This window comes from Epinephelus lanceolatus, chromosome 14 (genome assembly GCF_041903045.1).
Source record: "Epinephelus lanceolatus isolate andai-2023 chromosome 14, ASM4190304v1, whole genome shotgun sequence".
Classification (NCBI taxonomy): Eukaryota; Metazoa; Chordata; class Actinopteri; order Perciformes; family Serranidae; genus Epinephelus; species Epinephelus lanceolatus.
The window spans coordinates 19,984,018-20,004,803 of NC_135747.1; the positions used below are offsets into that span (position 1 = coordinate 19,984,018).

The 20,786-nt window shown below is 41.8% G+C and overlaps 1 protein-coding gene across 1 annotated transcript in view; it reads right to left on the reverse strand.

Moving 5' to 3' along the window:
* Positions 1 to 20,786, reverse strand: part of tmem198aa (transmembrane protein 198aa) — a 44,030-nt gene that overhangs the window by 7,771 nt on the left and 15,473 nt on the right. The window contains exons 2-4 of the mRNA XM_033617124.2: positions 7,666 to 7,923; positions 2,482 to 2,720; positions 1,149 to 1,361 (exon numbers count right to left, since the gene is read on the reverse strand). Coding sequence (XP_033473015.1) covers positions 1,149 to 1,361; positions 2,482 to 2,720; positions 7,666 to 7,804 — 591 coding nt within the window. The 5' untranslated portion in view covers positions 7,805 to 7,923. The remainder of the gene's footprint in view (positions 1 to 1,148; positions 1,362 to 2,481; positions 2,721 to 7,665; positions 7,924 to 20,786) is intronic.

Genomic DNA, 20,786 nt, shown 5'->3' on the forward strand with positions numbered 1-20,786 from the left:
AAGGGGCTCCTAACGAAATTATAATACTTTTGTCTGATTCTCAAAACCTCTTTAGAGTTTCAAGAGTTATTCTTACACAAAAAAACACAACACATAAAACACACAGATATACCAATACAAACAGGTCGAGTCAAGGAGTTTGAACCACAGCTGCTCCAGCAGGGCTCCCACGTATCTACATGCAAAAGTCTGTGGGCTTAGTCAAATAAAACTTGTGAAAGAGGGCCATTCTGAATACTGAACCTCACCCATTCTTTGTTGAGTAAATAAAAGAGGTCGGAACGGTAAGCTGAACATGTTATAAAGGTTGAAAATTAAATTAACGATGGGGCAACAAACCAAACACAGGCCGTGACAAACTGAATTAAAGACCTTAATAAATAATTGGATGAACTGAATAAATTCAGGGCTTCCACACAGGGCATGAAGGGTCACTTAATTATGTGATGTGTTTTAAAATGATGCAAATTATTTGCAGGGGCTATTTTCTGTTGCCAGACCACAGCCCAACTGAGCACCTGTGGGAGATGTTGGACAGACATGCGCTATTCACCAGCAGCAACAACAAATCAAATGAGGGAACAGATTTTGAATTAAGCCGTTGCAGGCAATGTTGCAGCGTGCAGGATGTTTTCATGGCTATATTGGATTTACAATATTTTTGCATTAGTTCTGTTAGCGATTAGTTCACTGATTTAGCTGAGAAACAGACATTTCCATTTGGGTATCCTATCTACAAATGGGTTTTCAATTGAATTTGTTTGAAGTTGACTGTATTTATATATATCATTATAACAACATAAAACGATACATACTCCAAATGAAGATTTTATTCATATTATCCATGCCTTACTCAGCCTGTCTTTCCCTTATCTACACACATATCAAAAGCACCAACCTCCCATTTCTCTGAGAGATTTTATCTATCGGCCTACCAAACTGTCTTTCTGTCTCACTGTCACACAAACACACGCATGAAAATCGCTGACCGAGGCAAACAGTGCAATAACAAAACCCAGGGACAAAGTAATGATGTATCCACCTTCAAACACATAGACACACTGAAAAAAAAACATGCCTCAAGGTGACTTCAAATGCCAGTAACAGTTTACACAGAAATGCGCAAACAAACACACCAACAAGCTTACCCTCAGTCTCTCGTAGACGTAGTGTACCAAGGCGAACAGCTCTATAAAGTAATCCACGGTCACAGTGATAATGGCAGAGCCGAATGTGGCGGTGGAGAAGGTGACGAAGCAGCGCTGCCATTGAAGAGTGAGGACAGCAAATAGCGTCCCAGAACCCAGGAGAATACCCAGAGGAACCCAGACTGTTCTGGGGTGGTAGAATTCCTCCATAACCTTGGAGAGAGAGAGAGAGGAGGATTTCACTTTGGCAGTCAGTATTTTATTTTCTTTTACTTTTTATTTTTGTTTTAATGAGCAGAATTAGAGCCCCTTAGGGCCACATCAACATTTATGACATCAAAAACATGTTCAACATCAAATTAATTTGAAAAGAATTGTTAAAGGTAGCAACGTAAAACCAAAACAAGAGTTTGCCTCAAGTTTAGTAATGGCAAACTTTGACATGCATATGGGCACTACAGCTCATAACTCACTATCTTTCATTAAAAAAAGGCAAAATCTATCATTTTAGCTAATACCCCTTATGCTTCTAAAATTAAACCTGAAGGCCTGCCTTGTGGTGTGGCTGAAAGTCACTTGTACAGTATTACTTTGAGTTGAGGTTTTAAGTGCTACTGGACTGATTTTTACTTGGCCAGCAAACTACTTTTCTGACACGTCAAATGGACTGCATTTATATGGCACTTTTCTAATCTTAGCAACCACTTAGAGTGCTTTACAACCCAGGCACCATTCACCTGTTCATTCATACACCAGTGGACGTAGCTACCATACATGCTCTGCTCATCAGAGCTCATCATTCACACACACTCAGACAATGATGGCACAGTCAGTGGGAGCAATTTGGGGTTCAGAATCTTCCCAAGGATACCTCAACATGTAGACTGCAAAGGCCAGGGATTGAACCATCAACATTTAGATTGGTAGACGACCACTCTACTTCCTGCTGCACAAATCAATACCGAGCTAAATAGAAAGCTAGCTAGCTTTTGTTTCTGCCTATCCACTAATATGCCAGATGATTATATTGGCTGATGGACATTGCCATTACTGCTGTAAGCTACTAATTTAAAGGCATGGATTCTACAGATCCCCTGGACATACATTTCTAGGTAAAAACTTTCCAAAAGTGTGGCCTAAAAAGCCTCTCCTGTGAAAATAGCCCAATGCCTTATTTGTAAAGATCATTCGTACGAACATGTGAAAGATGCTTTTACACATGCAGCTGTATCATTTCTCTTAATGTGCCTATTGTTTATGTTATTTTATTTGAGATGTTGTACAAAAATGCAACATAAATCTAAATGCTGCCCAATCAAATGTGTCCCCTCACCACCAGTGAAGCCACTCCAACCAGCAGGCCCAGCAGCAGGCCCACCATAAACAGCCCCACACTGCGAACCAACATGGTCACGAGGCCACACAGGGTCCCGATGCCCAGGCCGATGCCCACTGACGCCTCTACGCTCAGCTGAGTGTCCATCACCCTCTCCTTGTAGCACAGCATGAAGATGACCACGGAGCCAAACATTAGGCCTGTGAGGAACAATACGGCCTTGAAGCATCGATAGCCTGGAGGGGAAATGAGGAAAAAAACACGCTGTGAGGTTATGTGGAGCATACAAACAATGGTACATCCTGTACCTGTGTGTGTGTGCATGACTCAGTTTCTCTTCAAACACACACGCAACAAGCAGTGCTTTTGAATGATACAGTGGAATCGACCTGAAGAGGTGCCAAGCTCAATCGATCAACACCATCATTCATGCCAAAAACATACCAAGACCAGTGTACAACAAGAAAAACAAAATATAACAGACACAATATGTGTTTAGGAACCATTCTCTAATAGAGTACATCGCAAGCAACCTTTTACAGCCTTGCAACATTTGGACTGCGAGGCTATAAAACACTTTAGCTAACGGTTAGCATCCTCCAACCAGATTTCTCTTTTTATCTAGCTCTTTATTTCATCTGGCAGATCCCACCAGTCAACATTTTGACCACTTAACGTGCTTCCTAGAAAATGCCTGCAGTGCATCTGGATGAAAATCTGTTCACTAAAACCGTATTGCCTTTAAAATGTGCACTTGATGGATGATTGTGCAGACGTAGCAACACACAAATGGTTTGTGACTGATATATAGAGGATAATAAAGTATGAATTGACTGGCAATTCAACTATAAGTTGCTATTGAAAACTTTTTACAAAGTGGGGCACGTACTTGACCTCTGATATAACTTTTTCTATGTTTATATTGTCTGGTTTTCTAACTTTTGCTGATTAAAGGTAGATAGCTACCTCTCGATAAATAAAAGAGTGTTATCATAAACAGAGAATAGGGATAATGCATAATGAAAAGCAAAACAATAAAAAGTAGTCTTCTGCAGTGGGTGAGGGAGACATTTCTTCATTATGAGCAGATAAACTGTCTCTATAAACCTTTATGAAACTGCTTTAAAATATGATAATCATCGTATTACAAAAGGTCATCCGCATTCATTAGTCAACAGGCCGGCTGAATAGAACAGCTGCTCTCAGTCTACTTTTTTTTTCTTTTCCCGTCGTAATGGTCCCTCCTGTCCTTGGCTTTCATTCTTTTTTTATCTCTCACCAGTTTGTTTCCATATTAATGTGCTTTACTGCAGCACAAATGGGGAGAAAAAGAAAGAATTAAAAGCTTAAATATCAACAGTTAAAATCTCCCTGGCCCTTGCTTCTATGTTTATTATTAATGTTTGCGTCTCCCTTTCTTTTTGCCCTATATCTCCTTCTTCCTCTCTCTGACCGGACTCTGTCTCGAGGGCAACCAACATCAGATTGTTATCTGTGTGTAATCAGGCATTGCACAGCTGAGCCAAACAATACCCTTCCTCTCATCCAACCCTCTGCCCGTGCTCCTCCGTTGTGACCATACCTCATTTATTTTGATGCACTTCTCCTGGCTTTCTTTACTTCCTTCTACTCAACCCTGTGTATTTTTTACAGATGCTTTCTGTCTTCTGTAACAGGATGCCTGAATGAATCGTCTAACATGGAGTAACTGGCGTATTTCCAAAGCATCTAAAGCCACTAGGACATTTGTTTGGTCAGCGGCCGTCACAAATTCCCAACGCTGTTCTTCCATATCAGCCACCATCAATCAATAAATACATTTTGAAAAATCATGCCTCTCCTTCACTGCTCCTAATCTCCTGATCCCTTTTCCTTGCCCAGTTTTCACTGACCCATCCATTACTGTCCTCTCCCTTCCCCAGTCTCCCACACTGTTCCACCCCTCCTACTCCCTCTTTTGTTCCTTGTTGCTTCCCTTACTTTTCCTCCAGCCATCAAACCCTCCATCCCATCTGTTCGCTCTGGCTTATTCAGCTCTTGTCTGCCTCCCTTGCTCTCTCTGTTCCTTTGCCTCATCCAGCTTGTCCCTCTAACATCACTCATCGTTTCTACTGCAACTTTGTTGTTGTTTCTTTTTCGAGATCAAATAAATGACAGCTAACCTTTTCTTCTCAAGACCTTGGAACTAATCCAAATTCTACAGTTGCAAGAGGCATCTATCAGCAGGGGGATTCAATTTTCAGACCGCAGAAATGCCATTTCAAATGTGACTGTGGGGTTTCTGAGAAACGTCAACTATATGCATTGTATCTCATTTGCAGAACAGGGATTTTGTTTGGTTACAGAGCAAGTTCTGGCACTGAGGGTGAATATGCAACTCTCTTTTTTCAGAGTAGACTGTCACACAAACACAGAAACAAACAGACAACAGATGGTGAAGGACCAAGGAGCTTAAGTATTTGATGTAAACTGACGCCATTCTGTCTTTTAATGTGACTTTTTGCTTTTAATGTTTTGGAGGCATATATAAAAACTGTTTTAATCAGTGCTGATTCTCTAAATTGGAGTTTTTGTAAACTGGAGGACTTTCAGAGCTGGTGTTAATTAAGCAGACACAGAAAACTTTAACAACTTGGTAAATGCAATTATTTCATTGTTGGCATACTAATGCTAGCAGCATACTCCAAGTACAACCGAAGCTTATAAAGTGCATTTAAAGTGAGATTTGTCTGGCACCACCCTACGGGCAAACTTGACATTTTCTGCCCTACTAGTGGTGAGGATCTAGGAATAGCAATGTTCACTACATATTTTTTTATCCATCCAACAATTTTATCTCATGGCTGTGAGTCCGCTGTGGTCTTGTTGCATGCTGTCAACTTTGTAAAATAAACTTGTTGGGCAACCTGTTTGTGATGCGGAGACTGACATCTATGCTTTACCAAGACATATACAGTGAATGTTAATGCTGTCTGTATGCTTCAGTGGGTCTCTCTCTGTCTATTTGTATGCAACACATCTGCTACGAGCTTCAACATACATCAATATTCACCCAAAAAGAGCCCAGAGGTTGCTTTCAAGAAATTGTAATTCTATATATTTTCTACACAATATAATTCAGTATTTTTGATCTGTCAATTTCTCTGTACATTATTGTATGGCTCTAATGCTTACAGTATGTTGAGTTCCTGTTTAGAAATCAAAATGTCAATAAAAGTATGTGTAAATCCACTGTGATGGTAATTGCAACAAAGCATGGCGGTCGGGGTTGCTGATGCAAACCATGTCACTGGAACAGAGTGCAAGTGTCCCTAGTAAAGGCAAATAATAACATTTAAAAACTATTTGTATGCATCTGATTCTGCACACCTACAGTCCTTGCAAAGCTGTCATTAATTCACACAGCCATGGCGTGATGAAAATCCCTGCCACTGCCTGTTTAACTAGAAAATAGCTGAGTAAATGATTACACAGGCCCATAAGCCAACCCAAGGCAATTTACTAATATTAATTATACCTTTGTACAAAAATGCACGAGACACTTTGAATGCAATGTCACTGTTTGAGGACTTTTATGTGATTTTGCCAATCTCTATCCAAGTGGGAATACAAATTTTAATCCATCATTTTTTGTTGCAACAAAAACAAGTCTAATGTAAAAAGCCTGTAACCATTCACAGCATCTCGCTCTCTCTAATTATTTATTGATTACACATTCCTGTAATGACTTAACATCCAAACTCATTAGGATGAGCCCTTAATACTTGTAATGCAATCAAACACAGTCATTCACTGGGCACAAAATTAAGCTGCAAGTAAGGACTCTGCATTTTACCATATGAATAGACCCATGCATTAAGTATGAGTCTGGGCATTTGATGGCAAAGAGGAATGGAAGAAAAAAAAAACCCAAACAAAACAAAAAAGAACCAACAGGGGTCCACTGCCAGTTAGGCCTGGTATTTTTGATTAATTGCAAATCTCTGTGCTTTTTTTTTTCTTTCAGTAGTGCTGTTGCAACATTTAGTTGAAAGAAACGGGAACATGCCTTTGAATAAGGCGCAGAATATATTTTTTTCCACTTTAAAAGGCAGCAGGCAGTCCAATCCTTTTAGCATGTCTGCTGATGACAGCAATTGCGGATAGGGTGCAAGGGTAATGAATATTCAAGGATTTAATAGGATGTAATTCTAAGGAAACATATGAACATATAGCCACAATAGCATTGTCTGTAGGAATGAGATTTCATTACTGATTCACATAGCCAGAAACAAGACAAGCTCTCTGTACTGCTCTTAAATCAATAATATCATATGCCAACAGAGTGGAATGAACTAGAAATTAGATTTCAGGGCTGCATGTCTTAGCACTTGCCAATTATTTCTTGGCACTTACACATATAGGGAATATATCTCAGCTACATGTCACTCTCCAGTGTTTCCAACCTGTCTCTAATTTATTCTACTGGCAGATTTTTTTCGGTTATACTTGATACTTGATATGATATATTTTCCATATTTTTTTACAGTATTACTTTAATGTTTTCATTGTAGGCTAATGTTCCTCTATTCTGTATTGATTTTTGCAATACATGCTTTCCTTGCTAATTCCATTTTTTCTTAATATGTTTATGTTGTGGATCAATTCCCTGATTCTTTTTAGATTTAATAATTAATGCCTAGGATGTCCAGTTTGGGGCTTTATAGTTTATTTTTTAGATGAGCACAGCAAAGCAAGCACAAACTTATGTATGAATGCTATGTATGTATTTTGACATTATTCTGTAAAGCTAATGCTAGAGGAATAGTTTGACATGCTGGGTAATGAGCATACTTGCTTTATTGTTAAAACTGAACAGGAAGCATTTAGTTTCCGTAGGTTCTCTATATAAAATGGGACTGGGATAAAAAGACACTCAGACCACTTGTGCCAATAATAGAGCAGCAAAAGTACTCTAACTAATGGTGGAGAGCTTTTTGCAGCTGACAGGCAAAAGTGGCAAGTTGTATTTTTAACAGACTTACACACCCCATTCTGAAATAACACTACAACACGTTTCAAACTTTTTGTGAAATCATATTTTTCAGAGATCCCATTAAATGCAAGAGAACTTTTTAGGTGCGTTTTGGTGAGTAACAGCTCAGAGTGTTCAAGGAAAGCTTTTAGTACATCATCACTCACCAAAGAAGCAGTAGATGATTCCAAAGAGGCAGCACATGGAGCAGACCACTGAGGGAACGATCTCATATCTCCTCTCAATCTCCTGGTCGCACTTCAGCCCCACCTCAGCCAAACCCAGCAGTTGGCTGGTGGAAGTCATGGTGACTGAAGTGAAGGGAGGTGGCGTGTAGGAGAACAGAGGAGGGCAGGGGTGAGGGGTGGAGGGGATATGCAGGGGCAAACTGGATCAGTGGGCGTCACCCATTAGGACGTGTCTACCTGCAAACAGGAAGTACGGAAAGAAAGAATGGTGGAGAGAGAGGGCGGGAGTGAGAATGAACGAAAGAGTGATTATTGACTGCTCATTTTAAGTAATTGGCTGTGAGTGCTGACAGAGCAGTAAGCATGCATTACAAGTTTGAAAAAAAAAAGAAACATCTCAGCACAGCATGGCCGCTCTGACAACTACTGCTGCAGCTGAAATGACTGCATACTAAAATATAGCAATTCAGCCACTATCATTCACTTGGATGTACAGTAAGGAGGTTGCAACAAATTGCTGCCAACAGTTGGGAAAGTATTTGACTGGTAGTAGAAGATCTGCAGCGCACACATAATGGTTGCCATGGAACGATCACCAGAATGCATTTGCATACATTTGCATGTTGTGGGAAATTGTGGCACAAGACTGTGTGTGAGCCTTGTGTTTGTGCCGCAAAGCACGGGTTTTTCCAAAAACTCCCTTAAACGTTTGCATCTCTACTTAGTCCCAATCTGCCGCTGCTCTAATCACCCACTTGAAATAATACATCAGCAAATACTCACTTACTGCTGCTATATCAAGAAAGACTGATACAAAGTGATGCTGCAGTAATGACCATGTATCATGTTTCACTACTGTTATGAAACAGTCACCCAGAACAAAAATAATAGAGTATTACATGTATTGAATGTTCATGCTGCAAATAATGAATATAATGGTTTGCACATGGGCATTTAGTGCAGCTGATGCTAGAACTTTAGTAAATCATACATTATAAAGCATTATAAAGCAAAAAAACCTGAGTATGATAGTTAAAGTCTCACAACATGAGTAAGTCAGGAGGGTGTTTGGTGGATCTTAAAGGGGTTTGACAAGGTAAAGCTGAGACATTAGAGCAAGTCTGTGACAGAGATAAAAGAATGAATCATCCTTCAAGACTGTCCTTCAATACAGCAATAACAACGTAAAGGAAATACTACTGGAACGTATGCTTAAGTGTAAAAACAATATAAAACTAGAGACCATCTTGCAATGGGATCACAACAGCCACAATACAGCAATCTGTGACTTAAATGAATGTGGTCCAGGGGCATAAAGTGGGGGGGATCAATGGCCTCTTCGCTACTACCTGTTACCCTGTTTCCAGTCACTTTGCTTTGAGTGCACCTAATGGCAGCTTCAGGGACTGAAAAATGAAGCCAACGTGGAAGTGCCCAAAACTGTAGTTCCCTTAATGGCCACTTGAGACTGGCTCCGGAAGCCAGTCAGTCCCCATCGACCCCCATATTAACAATACCCAACATTCTTGTAGCCTGGTACAATAAATGGTTTAGTCTCTACAGCTAATTCTAACACTCATGACAACTGTACAGGGGTTGAATTTTTATATAACTCATCAATCTACGTTTTATTAAAAGTCACACATAATTGCGTTGTTGCCTTCACTGGTTGCTTTGGTTAGGTTTGGGCAGAGTGAGGTGGATCATTCCTCCGCTATCCTCAGTGACACAAATTTGCATAGCACAAACCCCACCTTCATTTTGATCTCAACAACACATCTGTAAAGTTACGTGACTGCGTCTTGCATGGTTGTGACGCTCATTGATAAAATCTGACCACATGCAGACAGACGTATTAACACCTGCTTGAATATTCAAATAGCTTTTGTGGTAGTTCCCATTTCAACTGGTTTCACAAAGACCACATTCTGCCACAATGACACACACACAGACTCACGTGATGAAAACAATAACAGCTGATGCTTGTCATGGCTGGTAAATATGAGCAACTAAAAGCCTATTTTGGATTATACTATTATGGAATATCAGGAGCAACAACTCTTAAGACATAGGTCTATAAGCGCAATAATCTTCTCCATTTGGAAGGGAAAACTTATGAGACGAGACCAGCATGACCAGACACACTACATACCCAATCTGGACTGCAGTGTTGTTTGTTATTCTGAATAAAAGCAATTTGACTGATTGTAACCTCTAATAAAAGCATACATTGTGTTCATCAACCTAACCCAACACAGTTTTAATGTAAAAGCATCCTGCACCAGAAATTCAGTGTTATTACCTACTGTATATAATTAGACTCCACTGACTATTCATTCATTCATCTTCTAACCGCTTCATCCTCTTGAGGGTCGCGGGGGGGCTGGAGCCTATCCCAGCTGACATCGGGCAAGAGGCAGGGTACACCCTGGACAGGCCGCCAGACTATCACAGGGCTGACACATAGAGACAAACAGCCATTCACACCTACGGACAATTTAGAGTTATCAATTAACCTAGTCCCCAATGTGCATGTCTTTGGACTGTGGGAGGAAGCCGGACTGCCTGGAGAGAATCCACGGGGAGAACATGCAAACTCCGCACAGAAGGGCTCCCACACCCGGGATCGAACCGGCAACCCTCTTGCTGTGAGGCAACAGTGCTAACCACCACACCACCATGCCGCCCCTGACTATATTTAATTGACTTTAATTTGTAAATGATGCCATGGGGCAGCTTTCGCTATTACACTGTTTGGTGGTTATGAGCAATTACTGGTTTCAAAATTCATTTTTGTACCCAGTGTAACACAGCCTCCCATCAAAGGAGATGGTATGTCGGGATGTACTGTTACATAATACAACTCGGTATTGATATCTTCATTCTTAATTGATCTCCTTGTGTCCTTTGGGTCACCAAAAGACACAAGCAGATCAATTAGGAGTGTGGTATCAGCTGCAGACAATCTGCCTGGAAATTCCAATCCTTTCCTCTTTCTCAGTTTCTTTTGAGGACTTTTGTTGGATGAAAATGTGCCTGGAGCTTCCACTTTGGTCCTTTTTTTTTGTCATATCTGTGCCATCAGCTAATAAAGGCGATCAAAGACAGCTGTGTTTCATATATTTTGTGTGAAGATAGCCGGGGGCAAATCCAGTCAATCACTGTATCACACTCTACCCTAACATCACAGATTTACAGCATTGGAGAAAATTCTAAAAGTACGCATAGCACATTTTAAGTGTGCAAAAACGTGAACAGTTGCAGTGGAATAGCCTCTTACTGTTAACCACACACCCACACACAGCTACACCCATTCAGACACTAAATCCCAATGGCTTCTTTTCAAGTGGAGACCCAAATTAAGACCTACTAGGTGTATAGACTCTGTTAGATACACTTAAACGGGAGCATCCTCTAAGTGGCATAAATGGCAGTATTTTACTCAAGCATCATAATTATTTTATGAAACACGTACTATAATACATCTTTTATGCAGTCATCAGGGTTGCTCTCTGTCTCCATCATGACATCTCTTGCTGAGGCTATGTAATTCATGCAAAAGTGTGAGTGTGCACACACAGTCTCTCCTTTTCCGCTGTTTCCATTAGGGTTGAGTGACTCCACGCTAAATCTGTCTGGCCTCTTTCTTGCTCCTATCTGCATGTATGCTGTCTGTCTGGCAAAGACCCAGACTTCAGGGGAAACATAAAATCGGGCAAGAGAGGGTTTGATGTAAAAATTACTCTCAAACATCTGTACTGTATAGTGCATTGGCCTAAGTGCAGGAGTACTTGCACTATCATATACAGTACAGGCCAAAAGTTTGGACACACCTTCTCATTCAATGCGTTTTCTTTATTTTCATGACTATTTACATTGTAGATTCTCACTGAAGGCATCAAAACTATGAATGAACACATGTGGAGTTATGTACTTAACAAAAAAAGGTGAAATAACTGAAAACATGTTTTATATTCTAGTTTCTTCAAAATAGCCACCCTTTGCTCTGATTACTGCTTTGCACACTCTTGGCATTCTCTCGATGAGCTTCAAGAGGTAGTCACCTGAAATGGTTTTCCAACAGTCTTGAAGGAGTTCCCAGAGGTGTTTAGCACTTGTTGTCCCCTTTGCCTTCACTCTGCGGTCCAGCTCACCCCAAACCATCTCGATTGGGTTCAGGTCCGGTGACTGTGGAGGCCAGGTCATCTGCCGCAGCACTCCATCACTCTCCTTCTTGGTCAAATAGCCCTTACACAGCCTGGAGGTGTGTTTGGGGTCATTGTCCTGTTGAAAAATAAATAATCGTCCAACTAAACGCAAACCGGATGGGATGGCATGTCGCTGCAGGATGCTGTGGTAGCCATGCTGGTTCAGTGTGCCTTCAATTTTGAATAAATCCCCAACAGTGTCACCAGCAAAACACCCCCACACCATCACACCTCCTCCTCCATGCTTCACAGTGGGAACCAGGCATGTGGAATCCATCCGTTCACCTTTTCTGCGTCTCACAAAGACACGGCGGTTGGAACCAAAGATCTCAAATTTGGACTCATCAGACCAAAGCACAGATTTCCACTGGTCTAATGTCCATTCCTTGTGTTTCTTGGCCCAAACAAATCTCTTCTGCTTGTTGCCTCTCCTTAGCAGTGGTTTCCTAGCAGCTATTTGACCATGAAGGCCTGATTCGCGCAGTCTCTTAACAGTTGTTCTAGAGATGGGTCTGCTGCTAGAACTCTGTGTGGCATTCATCTGGTCTCTGATCTGAGCTGCTGTTAACTTGCGATTTCTGAGGCTGGTGACTCGGATGAACTTATCCTCAGAAGCAGAGGTGACTCTTGGTCTTCCTTTCCTGGGTCGGTCCTCATGTGTGCCAGTTTCGTTGTAGCGCTTGATGGTTTTGCGACTCCACTTGGGGACACATTTAAAGTTTTTGCAATTTTCCGGACTGACTGACCTTCATTTCTTAAAGTAATGATGGCCACTCGTTTTTCTTTAGTTAGCTGATTGGTTCTTGCCATAATATGAATTTTAACAGTTGTCCAATAGGGCTGTCGGCTGTGTATTAACCTGACTTCTGCACAACACAACTGATGGTCCCAACCCCATTGATAAAGCAAGAAATTCCACTAATTAACCCTGATAAGGCACACCTGTGAAGTGGAAACCATTTCAGGTGACTACCTCTTGAAGCTCATGGAGAGAATGCCAAGAGTGTGCAAAGCAGTAATCAGAGCAAAGGGTGGCTATTTTGAAGAAACTAGAATATAAAACATGTTTTCAGTTATTTCACCTTTTTTTGTTAAGTACATAACTCCACATGTGTTCATTCATAGTTTTGATGCCTTCAGTGAGAATCTACAATGTAAATAGTCATGAAAATAAAGAAAACGCATTGAATGAGAAGGTGTGTCCAAACTTTTGGCCTGTACTGTACATATAAGCCTCTTTTATTGTAGTTACACGATTGCACTCAATACCTAGTGTACTTTCACGGCCTCAGTTCCTCTACCCTGGATCCATTACCTTAGTCTTTTTTTCTCCTTCAGGTCACTGCACTTGTCATGTCAGGGTAAAGATGAAATACTCACATATTCTCTCTCCCAGCCTCTCCTGTGTTTACTCTTGCACACACATACACAAACATACAAACTGCACACACACACATTGCCTGCCTGATTGCACAGGGGAGGTAATCCTTATTGACTTAGTAGGTGCTGATGCACTGTGGCACACACACACACACAAACCCACACAGGAGCAGCCGTGGTGATTTTTAGCAATATAACTTCATGGGGCACTGAGCAGTCAAACTCAAAATGGATTTTTGTCAGTATGAAATGTTGCATGCTTTGGTGAAAGAAAAACTAGACAGAAGTGGGATTCAAGAAAACAATCATAATGCATTTTTGCTAAAACAAAAAATGTAAGTTTAACAGTGGTCACTAAAATGATAATGCACTGTCTGTCATATTTTGGCCAGCTAGAAAAGGAAGAACTCAGCGGTGAGGGAAAAAATGATTCTCAGATGCATAGTGATTATTGCTTGAAAGATTGTGTCTTGATGCAGAAGAGGCAATAATCTGAAATTTAAAACCCAGTTTTCGACATTATCATTGCCTGAAACAATTTTGTTATGTGCGGGCTGTTTGTTCCTTATGGCTGAACACATTGGGTGGTGAAACAAAGTGGATGTAGACATATATGTCGTGTTTACGTTCTTAGCTGGGCAACTGTTTTGGTGAGGAGGATGGAATAATCCACCCATCCCTCCATCCATCCATTTTCATCCGCTTATCCGGGGCCAGGTCACGGGGTCAGCAGGTCAAGCAAAGCGACCCAGACATCCCTCTCCCCAGCAACACTTTCCAGCTCCTCCTGGGGGACCCCAAGGTGTTCCCAGGCCAGATGAGATATGTAATCCCTCCAGTGTGTTCTGGGTCTGCCCCAGGGCCTCCTACCCATGGGATGTGCCCGGAACACCTCCAGTGGGAGGCACCCAGGAGGCATCCTGATCAGATGCCCAAACCACCTCAACTGACCCCTTTCAACGTGAAGGAGCAGCGGCTCTACTCCGAGCTCCCTCCGGATGTCCGAGCTCCTCACCCTATCTCTAAGGCTGAGCCCAGCCACCACACGGAGGAAACTCATTTCCACCGCTTGTATCCGTGATCTCATTCTTTCGGTCACTACCCAGAGTTCATGACCGCAGGTGAGGGTTGGGACGCAGATGGACCAGTAAATTGAAAGCTTTGCTTTCTGGCTCAGCTCCCTCTTCACCACAACGGACCGGTGCAGCGCCTGCATCACTGCAGAAGCCGCACTGACCCGCTGATCCATCTCACGCTCCATTCTACCCTCACTCGTGAACAAGACCCCAAGATACTTAAACTCCCTCGCTTGAGGCAGTAACTCTCCCCCAACCCGGAGAGGGCAAACCATCAGTTTCCGACAGAGGACAATGGCCTCAGACTTGGAGATGATGGAATAAATTCATTCATTTATTTTCTGTAACAGCTTCTGCTGTTGGGGGCTGTGGGGGGCTGTAGCCTATCCCAGCTGACACTGGGTGAGAGGCAGGGTTCACCCTGGACAGGTCGCCAGACTATCACAGGGCTGACACATAGAGACAGACAGCCATTCACACTCACATTCACACCTATGGGCAATTCAGAGTCAGCAATTAACCTGCATGTCTTTGGACTGTGGGAGGAAGCCGGAGCACCTGGAAAAAACCCACGCTGACACAGGGAGGACATGCAAACTCCACACAGAGAGGCTCCCCCAGCTGGAGTTCGAACCGAGAACCCTCTTGCTGTGAGGCAACACTGCTAACCACTGCACCACACTCCCCCCAAGAATCTGTTTACTTTTATAACGGATCGAATTGCGACTTTGCACTCGTTATCAGAATCAAATCAGACCGTGAGTTGCCTATAGAGATTCCAACCCCTAGTGCTCAGCCGATTCGAATTTAACCTGTAGCTTTATTGGTCACCACAAGCACCCCACCAGCACCGCCGTAAAAACAAACATCTTTGCATTCACATTATGGAGAATGTCACAAATTGTACACACACTGGTTAAACATCCATTTGCATCAACTAACTATTTAGCAATGATGGAAAGTAATAACCCTAATTGCTTGAAATTTCCAGGTGTCATAAGACATCTAAATGTCAGCTGCTATAATTGCTTTTAAGCCCTCGCCAACGTACCTTTCATCAGATGCCTTATATGTCAGCAACAACCCCTGAGTCTGTGCCTCTGGGCTTCCCTGTCACTACTAATAAGGAATTAAAAGCATTAGCATAGATTAAGATGAACTATAAGATAGTATTAAACATTTTAATGATACTGTGTAAATGGTGTTCCCTGAGGAAGAGGTCCGGAGCGCCTCACTCAGAGCTAAATAAAGTTGATTAGCTTTAATACAGGGTGTTTCAATGCACTACATGGCTATGTCAAGTACAATAATAACAACTGTGAGGATAATATTTGATGCTGTATTGATCTCTAAAGTCATTTCCCCTCACCCAGGTGCAGAGAGCAGCACTCCTAGAACAGGAAACTTTAACTGAATGGGTACTTAGGCTATTGGCAGAAGAAACTCAGCTGTCTGGTTCAGTGAGCGATCCTACGCATCACGCCATCCTGCTGCCCTGCAGACTTGTGACTCCCTGACAACGGATTGTCATTATAAGTTGCTGCAGAAATGGTAATATGATAAGATTTAAACTAAATGGGTAAGATGAATAAAGTTGAGGAAAAGCCTCTGGAAACAACTTGACTTTTTACAGCATGTATTAGAAACTAGAAACCATTAAAAGAGTGCATGTCTCTGCCAAGGCTGCACAATCCCCTAAATTTGAAGTTATTATTCAAATAAGGAAATGTTTGGAAATGCTAAATCTACTTCTGGATCAATATTAAAGTACATAAAGGAGTAGATGGTCATGTACCATATGCCAGTCTTTCTCATTACGTTAAGTGCGGAGGTTCAAAGGAAAATAGCAAAATCTTTCAAAGTCCTGGATATCATACTCTCTCCAATTTGCCATCTATGTACTCTTGGCCTTGTGGGCTCATTAAAGCATATGTACTTTTAGGACTGCCCTGTGTGGCCTCATTCTGGAAAACAGTATCTTGTATCCTATTGGATTTACTGGGTGTGCTTATACGCTGTTGTCCCAGGCTGTTGATTTTGAACGATATCCCATCACTGGATCTGTCAGCCTCCAAATCCTATATTCTATTTGCAGGTCTTACAGCAGCTAAAAGAAAAGAAACGCTAGCTCTCAGCTGGAATCCTCCTCATTCACTCGCCCAGACACAATAGCTGATGTCTTTCCTGAACATACTACACATGGAACAATCTATAGCTAGAATACAAGGAGCCATTGAAGAATGAATCAGAGGGGGGGGGGACCTGGACGCACCATGGTGGAGGCTTTTTTGGTGCCAATGGGGTACCCGCACTCGCAAACTTTGTGTTGGTATTTCTATGACTATTATGCCACTTTTTTGAGAGAAAAACAGTTGAAAACAAATAAACAAAACAATCTTGGATATGCACCTGCACACGGATCTGCAATTTCAAACAAAAAAACCCTGCACCAGTTTGCATCCCATGCAGAGTAGGTCAAAAACCTGAAAAGTAATTGGAGGAATTCCAGTTCATAATTGCCTGTCTTGGAAAAACAGACTCTAAGGGTGAAACAGATTGTGAAGACTGCAGCTTAGTTCCACCACAGGCACCCTGACTCAGGAGAGAGATCGAACTGAGAATGCTTGACAAGGGACGCTACTGCACTGCCAAGAAGGATAATGACAGAGCGAAGATACAATATGCTCAAATGTTTTGGTCTCTAAAGCTGCCTTACTTTTAATTTTTTCTTCCCTTCTGTTTTTTTGTAAACAATAAATATTATTCAATCAAGATATCTGTTAGCTCTGCAGTGATTTGGAAGTTTAGTCTTCACCATGTGTCTATTACTGCCAACACATTGTCACTCCGACCTCGTCACGACATGCAAGGTACCCTGGGTGCGTTGGTTGTTGACGTTCTGGGACACCATGTCAAGTTCTGCCTGTTACATGCAATGTTTTCTTTCAAAATATGCTTCACTTTTCATAGGAAATTTACCATTTACATACTGTCTCTTTCAAAATAAACGCACTGTCGGTACAACACTGCAAATTGACTTTTTTTCTTTCAACAACAAACACAGGTTTAGGAAAAAAGAACGGGGTTTGGCTTTAGAATCTTACAGGACGCGAACACCGCTCTCTTGGGTGAAAGTTGTGGTTTGTTGGACCCATCCACCATCCCTTCCGCCCACCCCACTCGGACTTTCGCCGGTTTTCCCCCTGATGCCGTCAGGCACCGTTAAATTATAATGGCAACCGGCCGCATATCATGCAGACGTTAAAGGACAGCTTTTTTCGTTGGCTTCTGATGCTGCAAGTCACTGTCCAAGAGTCAGATTTCAATGACTTCGGAGTGAGACCTAGCTCTTACTGCAATTTCTTTTTTTTCGTTTGTTCCTCTTTTTTGTATGTCCCTTGCATCCAAAATTATACACCCAAACAAAAAAGGAAATATAAATAGTTGGAGAAAGTGTAAAATTCTTCCATGTTGGCTTTGTACATTTCTGCAAACCGTGTGCACATTTCATTTCCATTTTCAATGTTATGTTGTGACAGTACTGTGGTTATCATGTGGTCAGATTTTAAGCACAAAACCACTTGGTTAGGGTTAGGAAACGTCACGTTTTGGCTTAAAATACCCGATTTGATCATCTCAAATACTGCAACGGAAAAGTGTCATTAAAAAATACCCAGTTCTGTCACATCAAAGACAGTTGGAAATGCCCCGACGTGTCGTTAAAAATATTTGCTTTTGTTGTTTGTTGGTGTTGAACAGTGTGAACAGTAGGTATCACACCATCCACCAGTCCATACTCCTCCTGATAAGAAACTCAATTCACATACATGTAATCTGATCTGTGTCACTTTACAAATGTTCATATGATATGTATGACATGTACAAATGTAACATATCCATGGTTTGCAGAAATGTACAATGCCAGCACTTTATTCTTGTGACCGGGTTGATGCACAGTGCTCGCTAACAAGCAAGCTACGTACCACGCTTGCAATTGCTGACACCTTCAAAGTGACTAGGAGATGTGAGGTAGATTGTGTTGTACAATTAGTTTGACCCCAGTGGGTCTTAAAACAAGTCCCAATGAGAAAAAAAGTAATTTGATAAACTACAGATTGTTGGTCAGAAATTAAGTAAAATAATAAAGTTTGAGGGTTTTCCCTAACAAAAGAACAAAGAATTAGATGACAGTCAGTGTTGCCACTGCATCTTCTCTGCACCGAGCACTGCACCAATCTTTATTTCCATGACAGCTTTATCAAATAAACTACAGCAATCATCCTCAGTTTACACCACCTGACTGTGATTGTCTGTTTCAAGATTTTGTCAATTTTCATTCTGACCTGAGTACCTCTGTCAACTGCTACACCCGCAGAGAGATGACATGATTAGAAAATAGCCCGTCAATAAGGTCAGAACAAGGAAGAAGAGGAAAAAAAACAGCATATTATGCAACAATGTCACGTCCTGTCTGTTGCTATGACAACCAGCAGCGGTACAAGGACCCTGCGAATGGGAAGGGGTGCTCGTCTCCATGGGAATGTGCATGTTAAGAGCCAATCCCCGATGGTTTCTTTGAGGCTCCTGGCAGCAGACGGTCCTGACCTCTGACCCTATTCAGCTAGTGCCTCTTTATAATTCCCCAGCATATTAGGGTATCCACTGGCAAAACAGTCCCATCCTTGATGTTTCATTTTCAGCGATAACCAGTTTCCCAAGACCTTGAAGTTTTCTTGGATCAAAGTCTAGAGTAATCTACAGGGAGGTTACGGCTTATAAAACAATTATAGCCATATGTAAATAGGAATACCTACACTAATACTTAACAGTAATAGTGTGCACTTTTTATATTTCTGGAAAATCTGCAGCTAAGATGAGACTCAGTCTCAGATGTGCTGTGTGCTCATTTCTGCATGTGACTGATCCTTAGTACTACGTAATTCAAAAGCAGCAAAATTCATCATGGGATTATAGAAAACGTGGGGGAAGACATCACGCTGTAAATTAATAGCAACGCAGCAGAACAGCTTTGTATTACTGTTGGTTTCTCTGTGTGAAAAACCACAATAAAACATCTGAGGGTTATGGTTCAGTGCAAACACATTATTTGCTTCACAGTGGCACTATGCTCCCATGAACTATGGATTTAATTATTACAATGCACAGTGCATGCACTTTTATGAAATGTACATTAAATTTGGCACATGTGATGACACGCCTGTCACTTTGCATCGCTTTTTCCATCCCAGATCAATTAGGAGGATGCTGGAAAATCAACACACATTTGCACAGCACAGGGTTTCATTTCCCATCAGCTCCATTGAGAGCTTTAGCATGTAAACTCTGCAGTGAAACTAACCATCTAAATGCTGTTTCACCGGCTCACTTTTCCTCCCTGCTGACAAATAGGGAGCACTGAATCACACCGCAGCACCTGCTCTGACACAAATCACAGTTCACATGATGATTTGCTAAGCCATATCCTTGCTTGCATGCCTCTGTCAACCCGACAGGCCAATAATGTTAGGTTACATATCAAAACCACTGGCAGCGTAATAACCTTTCTGCGTGTTGATGTGCTCTCTGCTGGGGTTTTGCTTCTGCTCCTCTCCGTTTCAGATGGGTAGACAGTCTGAGGTCACAGATCAAATCTGAACACTGCTGGCGCTGTAATAAGAGTTTTATGATTTCTTCTGCTGTATGCCAGCTTATATCTCTGGCCTCTAAACTGTACTTGCCATTCACAGTGCAGCGTGACTTCACCTTCACCTTTTCGAATGTGCTGACTTTTGCCGAGCTATGAACTGATAAATAGTTGAAAAATTACTGCTCTCCCTGAACGACTGTCACTGTGCATGAATAACTGATTCTGCACTTGAACACAAGATTATCATTTCAAATGCAAACTGAAAAAATATGAAGTAAATATCAAACTGTATGTACTGCAGGAATTCAGGGGAATGTGAAGAGGAGTGAAGTCGTCTTTGCCTTTACTGTGAAGTGTGACTGTGTGTGTGTATGTGTGTGTGTAAAGCTTTTCCTCCTCAAACCTGCTGCGAGATAAATTATATTTTCTAATCTTCTATTGATATGGGCAAACTGACAGGGAGGAAAAAAAGATGAAGGGTTTCAGAGTGTTTGTGCCCGTGTGTGTGTGTCTCTAGGTGTGTGTGTGTGTATATGTGTGTCAGCATGAATATTTCAGAGGCCCCACACTGAGTGGTGGCGACAGAGCATCACCAGAACGAGGACACACTGCTCTCCAGGGTGGGGATTGGAAGGGTTGGACAGAGAGGGGGGAGGGGGGGGGGGGGGGGGGGTGGGGGGGGGGGGGGGTGCAGAAAGAAAGAAAGGCGCAGAGAAGAGAAAGAAAGCAAGATCAGCAGTGATGTTTGGACACAGAGGCGTTTCACAAACAGAATAAACAGGAAGACAC